Source organism: Geospiza fortis, unplaced genomic scaffold, assembly GCF_000277835.1.
Source record: "Geospiza fortis unplaced genomic scaffold, GeoFor_1.0 scaffold244, whole genome shotgun sequence".
Lineage (NCBI taxonomy): Eukaryota > Metazoa > Chordata > Aves > Passeriformes > Thraupidae > Geospiza > Geospiza fortis.
In genome coordinates this window covers 3244373-3259499 of record NW_005054370.1, presented here as the reverse complement: position 1 = coordinate 3259499, position 15127 = coordinate 3244373, and the positions used below count along the sequence as shown (strand labels likewise).

Below are 15127 nucleotides of genomic sequence, written 5' to 3'. Positions count from 1 at the left end.
CTGCCACGGCGGCCTCCGCTCTGCTGAGCTGCACTAAGCCGATGAAAGCCTTGTGCTGAGTCGCAGTTCTGCCGTGCTAGCCTGCATCGCCCCGGGCACCGCCTGCCACCCGTTCCCATGTCCCCGGCGCTCCCTCCCAGCCCCACATCACTCAGGCAGCACCGCTGCCCCAGCCCCAAAAGCGTCATCCCACAGGGATGTGCAGCCCGATTTCTGCATACTTATTGATTCCTCCTTTATACTCTTCACCCTGTATCGATCCAGTTTAGCTTCTGTGACTCCAACTAAATTAGCTGCCATTAATCCATGGATAATTGCAGCGAGCCCAGCTCTGCCTGTCCCAGATTCATGGGTGTCAGGGACGGGGAGGAGTGCTGGGTCACACAGAGACATTCAGGTTTCCCCTCTATGGGTAAAAACTCCAAACAAGCCAGCAGGCATCAGCCCACAGGCACCAGGGAAGTTGTCTCAGGACATCTATGCTGCAGCCAGAAACTATGGCTGGGAGCTATTCCTGCTATTCCAGCAGGACATTTGGCCCCAAAGCCTAGGCATTGCCTTCCAGCTCTGGATTTCCCCAAGCCTCAGAATTCCTGTGGGTTTTAGTCTCAGGTGACACCATGAAATATTGCTACTTGCTCCTGCCAGGCCGCAGCACACAAGGAGTTAATTCCACCCAGCCATGGGGAGAAGAGGAGCGTCCGCCCTCCTGGAGTCTTGGATAAAACCTCAGACGGAAAGCAGAGCCTGTTGCCCTTTGATTAGCAGCCCAGGCTCCCTGAGAGCCCTCAGCATCTCTAACCTCTAATTTAGCAGCTCACAAAGCACCAAAGGCAGTGGAGATGCCACTGTCACCTCACCTGGACTGACAGCCTGGCACAGCACCTGGGGATGTCCCCACACTGATGGCAAGGCCATCCCTCCACTGCAGCTCTGATTCCTTTGTACACCCCCAAAACCCCCTCCTACCCAGGCACCCACAGACCTGCACCTTCCACCCTGGACATCCTCTTCTGTCCTTTTGTAAAATCAAAATAAACATTTAATTTTGATTTAATGCAACAGTTACCACAGTCAGTAAATACCAAACCTATAATAATCGAGGATTAATGGCCATGTGCACCCCTGCCCTGGCCTGCAATGGCCAAGTGTCCATTGCATAACCCTTAATTGGTGCTGATGGCCTCCTGCTATGCCACAGGGCCTTCAGCCATCCCTCCCCACCCCTCCCTGCCTTCCCAGAAGTGGCCAAGGTTGGCAGTCCCTTGAGAAATGGGTGGGATTGCTGCAGCTGCCAGGCAGGAATGGGAGATTTCCAACTGGTTCTAAGCATTGGCCTGTGGGTGCAGAGCCTGTTCAGAGCAGCTGAGCATTACATGGGGATGATAGTCCCCAAAATGCCTTGGCCAGGGCACCTGCAAAAGCTGGGGAGAGCTGCGAGTTGCTCTGCACAGCTCTGGAGCACACAGGGGCTCTGGGAGTGTCCAGGCAGAGCACATGCTCCAGAGCCATGCAGAGGTGGTTTAGGGTTTGGATAGAAATGGCCAGGACACGCTTTTGTGGGAGGGGAAACTAAAGCAGCAGCTGAGCCACAGGGGACACCCCCACAGAGTCCCCACAGCACAGCCTGACTGTGTCCACTTGGTCCATGGCACCAATCTGCACAGAGGGTCAGTTTAAAAAGAAAGAAGCATGTTTTGAGCAAGTGTCAGCCAGCCTCAGCTGCAAATTCACTTGTCAGGAACATTGGAATTACTTGGAGCTGCATGGTGTGAACATCTGTGCAAGGCAAATGCTGAGGCAGGGAAGGGTATTAGGAGCTGCTGAGCCCCCCAGCCCCCCTCCACTGCCTGCAGAGGCTCCATGGGATGCCAGAGGAGGGTTGGTGCAACCCCCACCCACATCCTGCTGCAAGGGGATTGCAGCAAGCACCCCAAATTACCCAGGAGAGGAGGGTGGAACTCAGGGGATTCACCATGGCAGCTTGCTGGCTGCAAATTCTCTCTGGGTGAATACTGGAGTAACTGGGCTCAACAGTACAGGATTAGCTTTGGAGGGACAACTCATACCAGCCCCACATCTCCTGCCCCCCTGCACCTGCCTGTCATAGGTTCCCCTGATATTTTGGGGCATTATGAAGCCTTTCAATCACTTTCAGAGCAACCACTGAGCAGCACTTCCAAACTTCCTCCTGCAGCAGCCCCCAGCTATCAAAACTTGCCTGTTCATGCCCAAAATAACCCTCAGGCAGGAGTTAATTGTCCACTCAGGCATAAGCAGATCAGTGCTCAGGTGCTACTTGGCTATCCAGGTGTGTGGCAATGGGGTGCTCAGCTGTGCCGGACGTGGGTGCTCGTGTATGAATTAACTGTGTGCTCAGTTTAGGAAACCGCATTATTTTGCCCAATCTACCTTCTCAAAGGCATTGCAAATTGCACCCCCACATATGTTTCAGAGGGGGATATTGACACTGGAGCAGGATCCAGGCTTAGGACTCCCTTCTCCATTCCCCTTCTCCCACAGATGCAACATCCCCCACAACAAACAGCTTTCAAAGCCCATCTCCCATTGATGTCACTTCAATGCCACAGGAGATAAAAGCTGAGATCCAGAACCAGCGCTGGCTTTTCCAGGGAATATTAATTAGAGGGAAAGCCTCATTAGCGCAGCAAGGGTGGCTGCTTATGCTGCCTCCCCATCACCCCCATGTGTCCCAGACCCCCCAAAGGGACATTGTGGGTGTCGGGCTTCCCATCTGCCTTGGTGGTCTGAGAAATGGGGTGCCCTGCACATCCCCCAGTGTAAGTTTTAAATGTTAAAGCAGGTGTTTATATAAAAAAGATGCCAAGGAAAACCTGTTTCTCCCCATCCCTGGCTGCTGGGGCTCCCAGGTGAGCCCAGAGCCCTGGGCAGGAGGAAGTCCCCCTGTGCATTTGCAGCAGCCCGATGGCAAACCCAAGTGTTTGTGGGGAAAAACCAGCACATCAGTTATCTGATGTGGTTTTGGAGAGCTTTTTTGACAGCTCTGCAGCTGGAGAGGAGCGGGGGAGCACAGCATGCTGCCTCCAGCCACCCTGAGCCTCTGCACTGGTGGAGAAAGCCGTTGCATCTGCCACCAAAGGGAATGCGGGAAGGGATCAGGAAAACAGACGCTGGGAAGTGGCACAGGACCCCTGAGCCCAGAGATCCCACTCCATCACCCTCCTGAGGGCCTGGGTAGGCTGGGCAGCACCCACCAGCCCTGTCTCCTGGTAACTGCCCCAGAAAACAACCCTTGCAAAACAGCAAAACAGCATTTGCCATGAAATCAGAAGGCTGGTGACAGGAAAGGACAGGAAGCACTACTGGGAGGGTTTAACCACTGTAGCCACCAGCGAGGAGCAGCACCCCTGGGTGTCCCAGCTGCGAGTCTGGCCAAGGGGTACCAAGGGGTCCAGAAGGGGAGCTGCAGTAGAACTCAAGCAAAGCCACCCCCTGCTAAGGCCATAAAGCCCAGGGGTGGCTCCAGGGATAGGCAGATTGTGGGAAGCATCAGACATGGCCACCAGCACCCAGGGACAGCAGCAAGGCAAAGATACTGGGAGGACAGAGGTGCCACAACAACAGTTATTCATCACAATGAACTTCTCATTCTTTTTTGTTTTGTTTTGTTTTACTGAGAGGTGAAGCCAATTCATCCTGACAGAGGTTCACAGCAGAGCTCTGCCTGGGGGCTGCTCACAGAGACACCAGCAAGTAACACAGTATGGGAGGAAAGCACCCTGTGTCTGTGCCACAAGGGGCTGGTGGGCACCAAAATGTCACCCTAGCCCTGTGCCACTTCGGGGACAACTGCCATTGTCGCATCTATGTGGGCTCCCCCACAGGCACTCAGCACCAGCCCTGTTCTCCAAGGATGCTCTCCCAGCAGACACAAACCAACTCACTCTGAGCACTTCTGAGGATGGGTGTCAAATCTATCCCCACAGCAGAGATGCCAAGTTAAAAAAAAAAAGATGGCAAAAAATCCCAGAAGAAAGTAGGCGGACATCTGCCAAACCAGCAATTTTCAGCTGGATTTCCAGAAACACTTCAGGCTTTTAAAACCAAGAGAGGAGAGAAAACAAAACCCCTCCACTCAAATGAAGTGCAAAATTCCAATTTGACTTCAAAGGCATTTCTCCTGGCTAGTTACTCCTAAACCCTGGCACAACCCACTAGAAAGCCAATGGGCAGTGCCATTCTGCTGCCAGATGACAGCACCCAGCCAGCTGGGGTGTGAGGTACCGTGCTGGGGGAGCCCAGGGTGTCAGAGAGATGCTGAAAACCTGGTACTCACCCATTTGGAAGCAGGGAGGACAAGGAGGGAAGGAGGGGAGGAAAGAGAGAATAAACTTTACATCATTACATAAACTTTACATACATTACAGTTGTAATCAGCAGGTTTTTTCCATGCACTATATATTCAGTTAATGTATGTTACAATCTCCTCTGAAACGGAAAAATACCACAGCTGTTGTAGCCAGTAACACTTTTAAGATCGCTTGACTCCCAAGTCATCCAGGTGCTTTTGACAGTGTTACCCTGGGTTGCTATAGGAACCCTAACTGTTCACATCTGACTTCTCCATTAACACTGGATTTATGTTTAATTTGGTTTTCTTTTCCTCAGCAAGAAGAGGTGAGAAGCAAGCATGAATACAGAGGCAGGAGATGCTCCTCCATGGGTGTCTCCTGGACATACCAAAAACAGGACCCAGGACCACAGTCAGTTGTGCTGAGACACTGCTGAAGCAACAATGCAAGCAGACCCCGACCTGCTGCCGGTGGGGAAGGGCACAGCCCCACTGCACTGCTAGGAACCATCTGGGATGGTGCTCAGGTTGCCTCTATTATGAGGTTCTCCCATGTTCCCGTGCCAGTCTGTCCCACTCTTGCCTTCCCACGGGCAGCAGGACTGACGGGCTCATGGGCTGAGCATCCCACGCAGCTCCTGGACAGAGGTGACAGGCAGGGAGCAGGTGAAGTTGCTGCAGATATAGGCAGTGGCTTTCCCATCCTTCCTCTCCAGGGATGCAAGGAAAGGCAGCTGGCGGTAGAGGAACCCAGCGCTGTCTCCATCTGCGACCACCAGCACCTGCCCAGAGAAGGAGCTGTAAGAGCCAGAGAGCACGGGCAGTGCCAGCCAGCTGGTCCTTCCTGCCCCATTGGCATGCTGAGGGCTGACACTGTCCCCACACACACTCTCTCAAAATGGAGAGGGGATGGGGAGCTGAAGGGATCCACTCCAGCCCTCTGCCAGGGTCCCAGGGTCACACCCTATAATGCCAGTGCAGGAAAAAGCATGATGGAGATGCAGCAGTCTAACCACAACGAACACCTGGCAGCCAGGATGAAGCACAGGGATCGGCACATCCCAGCCTAGCCAGCTCCTTGGGGACACCTACCCAGCCAAAGAACAGCCCCAGAAACAGCTGCAGCATTGCCCCATCCGACCTGCAGCCCAGTTCCTCCTGCCCTACCCACACTTCCCAGAAAAACTCAGGCAGCAATGAGCAGTGGGTCAGGGGCTCTCCTGGCTGACACAGCAGCATCAGCCAGAGGTGATAACTGGGCTGCCAGGATAATTAGCTTTTCTGAAAGGGAAAATGTTTGTTAAAGCCTCGGGGCTTACAGGCTAATCAGGAGAAAGGCCAGGAGCTGGCAGCGAGCCTCATGCCGACACAGATGTAAAGGGTGAGCAAAAGGCTGTCCTTCCCAAGGCACAGAGGGAACATCCTGCTGCTGGAGCACACAGCTGTCCCTTGCCCACCCCAATCCAAGCCCTGCATGTGTCTACTGAGCATGGACACACTCGCAACATGTCCCTACTACTCATGCCAATGCCACCAAGGGATGCTGACACCAAATGCTGCCTCTCACAGCACACACATCTCCCACCACAGCACTGCTCACCTGGCACGCAGCATCCTCTACACAACAGCCAGCAGAAGACCCAGCACTGACATCCAGAGACACAGCCTCACTCATGCCTGGCAGGGGCTGCCCACACCACTGTGTCCCCAGGGGGGGCACCACATCCCCAAGTCCCTGCCCTGGATAGTGGTTGTGCAGTCCTGTTCTATCCGCCATCACCCCACATCTGCTTGACCCAGCTCTGGCTCAGCCTGTCTCCCTGCCTGCCTCTTGCTCCCCCTAATCTCCTCCCCCTTTGCCTTTGTCTGGAATTAATTCCAGGAGTGATTAATTACCAACTCATGTCCAATCTGAAATTCATTATTCATTTTTCTCACAAGCTCCCCAAGGTCCTCTCACAGGGCCAGGATGAAGGCAAGTGGCAGGCGAGTGCTCTGCAGCCGAGGAGATAATGGGATCCTTCATAATTACCCTAAAGACCATTAACAGGGCAGGGATCTATACCAGCAGCTGGGATCCAGCCCCAGAGCAGGGAACCAACCCTCTCTGCTCCCAGCGCCAGAACACTCACAGGAACACCTTATCAGCATCACCCCTACTTGCATCCCCAAAGAGCTGCCTGCAGCAAAGGGCTACTCCAGACCCAGGGGCCATTTAAAATCACAACCTCCATGCAATTCTATCATTAGCATCTTGTTACAGCAAGGATTTCAGGGTGAGGTTTGTAAGGAATTAATTACTGGAACAACCTAATTAATTGTGTTCCTGCACACAAGTCTGGCCCCCAGCACCCTGCTGGCACAAAGGGAACGGGGACACAGGGGAACAGAGATGTTCCCCCAACTCCTTGGCAAAGGCAATTCCCAAATCAGCCATGTCCCTGGAGCAGATGACCCAGGGCTGCTCTGCTTAGGGCAGTTTCCCGTGGCAGGGAAGGAGATCTGAGGAGCAGCTGGAGGGGGATGGAGGCAGGCAGGAACAGTAGCATGCTCATTTCTGTGTGATGCAGCATGGAAAGAGGGACGGCTGTTGGGAGGCAGTGGGCTGCTCCCAAAGGTAGTGCAACTCTCTGAGAAGTGGGATTCTCCCCCCTTCCTCCCATCACCTCTGCAAGGGGAGGAGCCATTGCTACTGCCAGAGATCATGCTCCTACCACTGCTGCACACTCATGCTTGGGGAAGGGGAGATGCATGTCCAAAGGGCTATGCTCCTCTGGGGGAGAGCTCTACCCTCCTGCCACAATTCTTCTTCCAGGAAACAAACCCAAGCTGGAACCGCTTTGGCTCCCATCATCGCAACATGAGGAACACACAAGGGGCAAACTCCCAGCCTGCCTGCTGACAGCTTCCAGCTACAGCCTCTCACATGCCCCTCAAAGCATAGGTCCCCTGCAAGCAGCCCTGGCAGGCATGACCATGGCTTCACTCCCCCACAGAAATATCCATCCAGAATACCCAGCCCTCATCTTCTCCCTTCCCCAAGGAATGCAAAAGCTTGAAGGAGGAAGATCCTCCCCTGGGGAAGGAGCATCCCAACCAGCCAGGCTTGTTACCAGCTCTGCAGAAGGGAGCCAGACTGCTGGGAAGAGGAGGACATGGCTGTGCCATTTGTTCTGCTCAAGACCCCAGAACTGCCAGTGGGGGCTCAGGGGACCAAGGGCTGAACAGATGTGGGCAGAGGGTTATTAACAGTGGTGCTGGGCTCCTGTTCCTGCAAACTGGGTCACCCAGTGTAATCCTTCAAAGGGACAGAGGTCGAGTGTGGGAATAGAGGCCTCGCACACAAAATAGGGACCTGCATGGAACAAGAGCGCTGCTGGATGGGTGATGGCAGAGGAAGGACAGACAGCTGTATGCCCCACTCGTGTCCCTGGAATGTGTCCCTCCTCCTCCAATGCTGACATTAAACATCACTGGGCAGAGGGTTAGGGGTGACACCCCTGTGGGCTGAGCTAACGAGAGTACAAGAGCAGAGGATTCTGTGCTGATGGCTCAGCCCTCCCCAGTTCATCCTAGCTGGGGTTACAGAGGCAAAGTGGTGCTTTGGCCTCAGCTCCCCAGACACTGAAACTGAACATGCCAGTCCCTGGCACCAGGACCCAATGGCCAGGGATGAATCCAATCCAAACACCGAGCTCCCTCACTCACAGCCCAGTCCTATTTCCCTCAGCTCCACAGCTTTGCTGAGGTCAAAGCCATCATTCCCAAGGCAGGGACACTGGCCACCAAAGCTGATGGGCACCAGCTGCTGTGCTGCCCTTCCCTGCCAGTTCCAGGTGCAGCCAACAACTCCAGCCCCTCTGTGGGATGCACTGATACATCCCAAAGCAGAGATGAGGACAAGCAGAGTCAGGCAGGAACCCCAATACACAGCAACAGCTGCTGAATGGGAGAAGAGCTTTGGGAAAAGCCAGCCTCTCCCAGCTGGTGGTACCCAGAATTGGAGTGAGGCACTGCCTCATCCCTTCCAAGGATGCAAGGGTGTCTCCAGGCAGCAGGTGACCCAGATACTAAGTGGGTCTGCACAGGACATGACATATCCACAGTAGGCATCATACCTTCACACTGAAATGAAAGGTTTCCCCTTGGGAATGCACTGGGCTTTACACTGAGAGCAGTGTAAACAGCCAGCAGCAATAACAACCACTGCTGCAGCCACTTCTAGGCCGGGCTGCCCATGCTCTGTGCAGGGAGAGGAGTGCAGGGCTCAGCCATGGCCCTGTGGCTGTGCTTAGAAATGAAAAGGACAGGATGCTTCCCAGAAGAGAGGCAGAACAGAGGAGGATGGGTGCAACAGCTGCACTGAGAGAAGGGATGAAACACCAGCAGTGCAGACGGCCGAGACCAGGGAAGGGCTGGCAGGCAGGGAGCACCTCTACCTTGTTTGGGCTGAAGACAGAGTGGACACAATGCAGCATCTCTTTGGTGTCTTCTCCTTGGGGGTCCCCACAGATGACAACCTGTCCAAGGGGAGGGTGGATGGCAGGAGGGAGAAAACAGAGCTGTAACTGCACCCATGCCATTGCAGGTCCTGCAGGGAACAATGAGCCCCTGCCCATACCTGTTTGAGGGTGTGATGGAAGACAGCAGTGGCCCGGACCATCTCTGGGAGGGTTATCGGGATCTTCTGCAGCCTCTCTGAGAAGGCAGCCAAGATCTTGCCAGCTTTTTCCACCCAGTCCATATGACCAGAGTAACAAGCTGCTCGGAGCAGGTTTGTGACAGCGACTGAGTTAGGCGTGGGCTCTGCTCCATCCTGGTCTGCAAAGGACAACATCTGCCATCAGCCCAGTGCCTCACCATCATCTGCCATCAGCCCCGTCCTCCCACACCACAATCCACGGAACACATTGCCAGGTCCCTGAGCTCACCATCCTTGAGACGCAGGAGCAGAGAGGGATCGCTGGCCTCAGTGGAGAAATAAGCAAAGCCTTTAGGGTCCCAGAAGAGTTTGTCTTGCATGTGCTGGAGATGAAGGGCCCACTCCAGCCAGCCCTGGTCCAGCGAGGCTTCATACAGGTCAAAGAGTGCCTGGATGACAAAGACATAGTCCTCCAGGAAGCCCTGGATGGGCACAGCGCTGTAGTGGCACACAGGGAAGGAAAATCAGAATCTCTAAACTGAGCAGGTTAGAAATGTTCTCCAACCCAGCAAAGCCCTGCTTACTGGTCTCTGATACCCAAGAAGATGCCACCAAGCAAAGCAATGGCTGTGGCCATCACACAGCTCAGCCCCAGGGTCTGTACAGGAGGAGAAGGTAGGGGAAGACACTTGCCAACATGAAAGATGAGGAACAGGAAAGGTTTTGACTTCAATTCTTCCTCACTGGCTGGGGGACACTAATCCTTCCTAAACTGCAGTGAAGCTCTACACAAAACCAACAGCCTCCCTCCCTCCCAGTTCGGTCCTCCCTGGAAGAGAGGACAGGGACTGCTGGGGGTCTGGGCAGCACCTGCAGGTGGCCAGTCAAGTCTGTGGAGTCTCTGATACTCACAACTGCTCCACTGAGTTGTGCTTGCCCCGGTAGCAGCTCCGCAGCAGCCTCCCGCTGTCAGGGTCGAAAAGGTGTGTCCTCAGGAAGGCAGCTGCCTGTGCAGCCCTGCTCACATATCCCTGCTCAGCCAGGGTAGCCCCAGCCTGGGCAAAGCCTGAGATCATCAGCCCTGCAGAGGCAGAGACAGCAGGACAGGTCAGGGGGGGCACACGGAATCAGTGAGAGGGTCACTGTCAGTTCTCGGAAGGAGGCTCAACGTGAAGCTCATCCTCCCTGATGGCAGCAGGCCAGGTCTTAGCTCTTCTGCTCAGTTCCAATCATTAATGAAGTCACTCACTGTCACCAAAGATAGGCAGAGTACTGTAAGGCCAGCAAGAGCTGAGCCCTCACTTGTGGGCAGATACAGGGCTCAAGATTATTCCAGTTTGCAGGGTGACTCCAGCCCATGTCAGCTCCAAATCCAAACACCCAGGAATTTACTGCTGGGAACACAGCCGGGGGTCCTGCAGTGATTCCCTGAGGCAGGACCCCCAGACAGACACAGTGCTGTGATCCCTCACCCATGCAGCAATAAGGATGGGCTCTGTGCCCACCAGGGTCCTGGGTCCCCAACTCAGACCCCTTCCCCACAGCCCAGCCAGAGGAGCTGAACTGAGCCACGGGAAGAGTTCTGCTGCTCTCTGCTGGCAGCTGGGGAAGAAAAAAAAGCCAGAGCAGTATCCCAATGCTCCCAAGGCTTGCAGGTGTGGGGCTGCCTCCACACAGCCATTGATCACAGGTCCCGATCACAGCCTACCCAGTGCCTCTGTGGGAGCTTCTCAGTCCCAGCAGGACCTGTTGCTACCATGCCCTGGTGGGGGTCCAGCCAAGGCATGTGTCCTCAGAGCAGAGCCACCCCTCACCATTCCATGCTGCCAGCATCTTGGTGTCCAGGTGTGGCCGTGGCCGCTGTGCCCGGGCTGAGGACAGTCCGTCTCTGTGGGCATCCCTGCAGCAGGGCACTCAGCTGGCCTGGCTCCAGCCCAAATCGGGCTGCCGTCAGCTCCAGGGGGTAGCGGGCAATGAGGACGTTCTTTCCCTTCAGCTCCTGATGGGGGTCCTGAAGGGAGAGGGACACATGTTCTAGAAATGCCATCAGACTTGGGAGGTGTTGGACTCTGAGTGTTTTGGGGCTGCTCTGCCATCCCTCCATGCCTATGGATGCAGGTCCCTCATCAGTGCTCCTGACACTAGGCAAGTCTTTGCTCTCCGTCACCTTCATGGGGTCCACATTGCCAGCCTCTTCCACTCCATAGTGGTGCATGAAGACATCTCCTAAGGTTGTCCCCTCTGTGGCCCCCTCAACAGGGTCAGGGAGGAGAGCCCGGAGCTCCTTGGCTGTCCACACACAGAAAGCTCCTTCTCGCTTCTCTCTAGATGTGGTGGTTGGGTAGGAATCTGCATCTTCTGCACTATAGAAACCTCCTGCCTGGGAAAAGTGCAACAGAGAGATCCTCCAGCTCCAGGACAACACTTTCAGCCAGCTCCCCATCATTGCAGGGCTGGCAGTCTGGCTAATGAGCCTCAGTAATGCTCCAGACTGAGCTCAGCTAGGATGGAAGGGAGGGAAAAACAGCTCCAAGCCACATCCTAGGGTAGGGTAAGTGGCTCCCTTTGGGTCAGCTCAGGGAAGAGCCTACCTGGTCACTCAGGTCACGCGAGACGTAGAGCAGAATGTCTCGGACAACATCAGCAAAGAACTCATCACCAGAGATCTGTGTGAGACAGAGGGTGGACATGAGTGTTACATGGGTGGGAGGGGGCAAGAGACACAGCAAGATATGCTGAGAGATTTCAATTTGAAGAGTTGGCAAAGGAGCATTTGAATGTCCAAGGATTTTAAATGAGGGATTCAGAGTAAGACCTTCAACAGAAATCTCCTATCAGTGAGTACTGCACATCTACAAAGGGCAGTGGAGAGTAATGCTGGAGTTACACCAAAGTCAGAGGCAGCAGCATTGTCTGCTGACTTGCAAAAACCAGCCCAAAGGCTGCTTCTTCCCCCATTATGCTCAAAGCCCCAGGGCTACACTGTCACACGTTTGTGCAGCACTTCTGGATAAACAACAGGAGATGAAGGGGAGCGTTGGATTGCTCCATGCCCGTGGGATGGGGAGTATCTTGGGGAATAGGCTTTGAAGCTGCTCCCCAAACCAGGCCAGTCCTTGCAGCCTGCAGGAGTGGGAGCCACACAGAGGGATGCCAAAGCTATACCTGGAAGGCTTTGCTGTACATGGCTGCCAGCTGCCCCTGGTCATAGAGCATCTTCTCAAAGTGAGGAACATGCCAGTGCTGGTCAGTGGAGTAGCGGTGAAACCCCTGCAGAGAGCATGTGAAGACGTCTCTACCTCAGATCTCCACCTCACACCTCCTGGCCATGACAGGGACTTACCCCCAAAGACTTACTCCTACCTGACCAATATGGTCATGGATGCCCCCATGGGCCATCATCTTGAGGGTGTGCAGAGCCATCTGCAGTGCCCGGGCACCTTCTGGAGTTGTTTGGTGCAGGGCCCAGTATGTGAACAGGAAATTCAAATTCACTGAAACACAGGGAGATAACGGGAGGCTGTGGGGTGGGCTCTGCCCCCACACTGCTGTCTGCCTCACAGCAGTCTCAGCAGAAGAGACCAGACTGACCTGGGGTGGGGAACTTGGGGGATTTGGAAAATCCACCATAATCCTCATCATAGGACCTGGAGAGCTGCTGGAAACAGGTGTCCATCACCTCTTTGGCTGGTGGGGGTGACTCCTGGCCCTGCACGCGGATCTCTGATGTGTGTCGCAATGCTTCCAGAATCCTCTGGCTACTCTCCAACAGGACATCTTTGTTCTCCTTCCACTAAGATGCAATGGGAAACAGATAGCTCTTCTTGCCTTGCACCAGTCCAAACCACACCTCCAGTTCTCAATCATGCTCCCCAAATCAGCTCAAACCCACTTCTAACCAAGCCAAAGCTCTGGCTGGTTCTCTGGGCTACTCTTCCTCATCCTAACTCAGTTACCCTTCAAGCCAAGACCAATTTCCTTGTGCTCCCTTTGGTTCAGCCCTGTCTGCTACACCATTCCTGCCCCGCACCTGCTCTGCGATCCGGAGCAGCACCGTCCGAAAACCAACACGATGAACTCCATCCTCAGGAGGGAAATATGTCCCCCCAGCAAAGGGCTTGAGGTCTGGGGTCAGCCAGACACTCATAGGCCAACCACCTCCACCACTGGTGGCCTGAAAGACAAAACGCATGTGCACCGAGGTCACGCAAGAGGCACCTGCTCTGTGCCCTTCCAGCACAAACAAGAGCCTCATTCAAAGAGAGATGCGTGCTTCTGTCCACCGTTGAGACCCATCCAGACCACCCCATATACTGGTTCTGCTTGCCTGAGGAACATGATAATGAACAACACCCTGAGAGAACCAGTCAAAGCCTCCTGGGCCCTGCCCATGCCTCCCTCACCTGCACGAAGGTCATGTATATTTTGTCCACATCTGGCCGCTCCTCACGATCCACTTTGATGCATACGAAGTGCTCATTCATGATCTCCCCAATCTCCTTGCTCTTGAAGGACTCCTCCTCCATGACATGGCACCAGTGGCAGGTGGAGTAGCCAACTGCAAACAAGCTCAGACAGGTGAGGAAAGGTCCTTTGCAGGGAGCAGGAAACACATGATGGGGAGAACACTCAGAGATGGGGACCCTTGCTATGGGCAAGAGCTGCTGCCTCCCTGGACAAGAAATGGAGGAGAAAAGTCTCCTGAACTCCTCAGCTCTTGATCCTAAAAGCTGACCAAGGACTCTGGTCCTGCATGCAGCCCATTTTCAGAGAGAGCTACTCCAGCACATTGTACTCTCTTGCTTGGTGGTCATCCGTACCTACATGGCTAATCACACACCAGCTCAGGATGCAGCTCAGCTTATCTGATCATCTACTGACCAACATATGGGGACATGAAATATGCCTTGTTTCTGATTACCTGAGAGGAATATCAGCTTGTTTTCTGTCTTTGCTTTATCAAAGGCTTCCTGACCCCAAGGGTACCTGTGGGGGAAGACAAGAGTCCCTCAGCCCCACAGGCACAAGGACAAGAGGAGGAGGAGGAGGAAGGGGAAAGGCTCCCTATTGCTCTTACCAATCCACAGGGTTGTGGGCGTGCTGCAGGAGGTACGGGGACTTTTCGTTAATCAGGCGGTTGGTGTGATGAGGGACGCTGGGGGGGCCGGGTGTCCCCACCGTGGCCATGGCTGCAATCCCCGTTAGAAATGTGTGCCTGTGACACCAAACAGGCTCAGGATTTCCCTGCTCACCACAACAAAGCTCAGCCTCTGGACGGAGCCATGACAGACCAGAGCATCAGCACCGCCACCCCAGGTCCTGCTGTGCCCCAGGACAGGGTGCTGCTCTCCACTACTCGCTCCCTATTCCAAGGGAAACAGTCTCAGCCCCAGATAGCTCTGCTGGGGCTCAGTCCACCCCAATCCCCCCTAGGACGTTACAAGTCCTTCCCACTCACTGGAAGCTCAGAGGAGCTTGTTCTCCAGTTTGGCACACCCCACCCACGGTGGGGTGAAGGCCATTCCCAGAGCTGCCCCCCCCACCAGCACACTTTGGGGGCACACTCAACATCTGTAAATGCAAGAACAGCATCTGCAGGACTTGACCTGCATGTCCGCAGGGAGAATACCCCCTCAGAAAGAAAAATCCCCTCTCGTGGGGTGGATGTGGGCAGGGTGGACACAGGCTCTTTATGGTGAGGGGAGTGGGGGGCAGGGAGACTTGTCTGCTGCTGGGTAGATGCGGGGTTTGGATATGGAGATGCAAGGAGAGATGCAGGGCTGGGATGCAGGAGGTGGGAAAGGGGTGAAGAACGGGGCTACAGAGTACGTAATACAGAGTACGTAAAATCCTGCAGGGGCTGTGGTAGTGAGAGGAGGATTTAGGGAGGATACAGGGGGATATGGGGAGGATGCCGGGGAAGGCAGGAGAAGTGTACGGCTGCGAAAAGGCTACATGAGAGACTCAGGAAGGTGCAGGGAGAATCTAGAGGAAATGCAGAAGGGGTACAGGGCGTTGCAGGAGGATTTAGGAGACGCGGGCGCTGCAGCGAGGACAAGGGGGGCACGGGAGAGGTGCGGGGAGGATTCGCGGAGCGGCGGGGACGCGGTGATGGCGCGGCGGCGCTGGCGGGGCGCGCAGCCAGGGTCGGA

The 15127-nt window shown here is 54.8% G+C and overlaps 1 protein-coding gene across 1 annotated transcript; it reads right to left on the bottom strand.

The window, feature by feature from the left end:
* Positions 1–4374: 4374 nt before the first annotated feature.
* SPATA20 (spermatogenesis associated 20) lies at positions 4375–14336 on the bottom strand. Its single transcript, XM_005424592.3, is given in 16 exon segments — positions 4375–5115; positions 8773–8853; positions 8955–9154; positions 9265–9473; positions 9888–10056; positions 10790–10877; positions 10879–10986; positions 11143–11355; positions 11567–11641; positions 12141–12245; positions 12339–12469; positions 12567–12768; positions 13006–13149; positions 13379–13533; positions 13897–13961; positions 14053–14336. Coding segments are annotated over 16 exon segments (2226 nt in total). The 5' UTR covers positions 14163–14336; the 3' UTR covers positions 4375–4944.
* Positions 14337–15127: the final 791 nt, after the last annotated feature.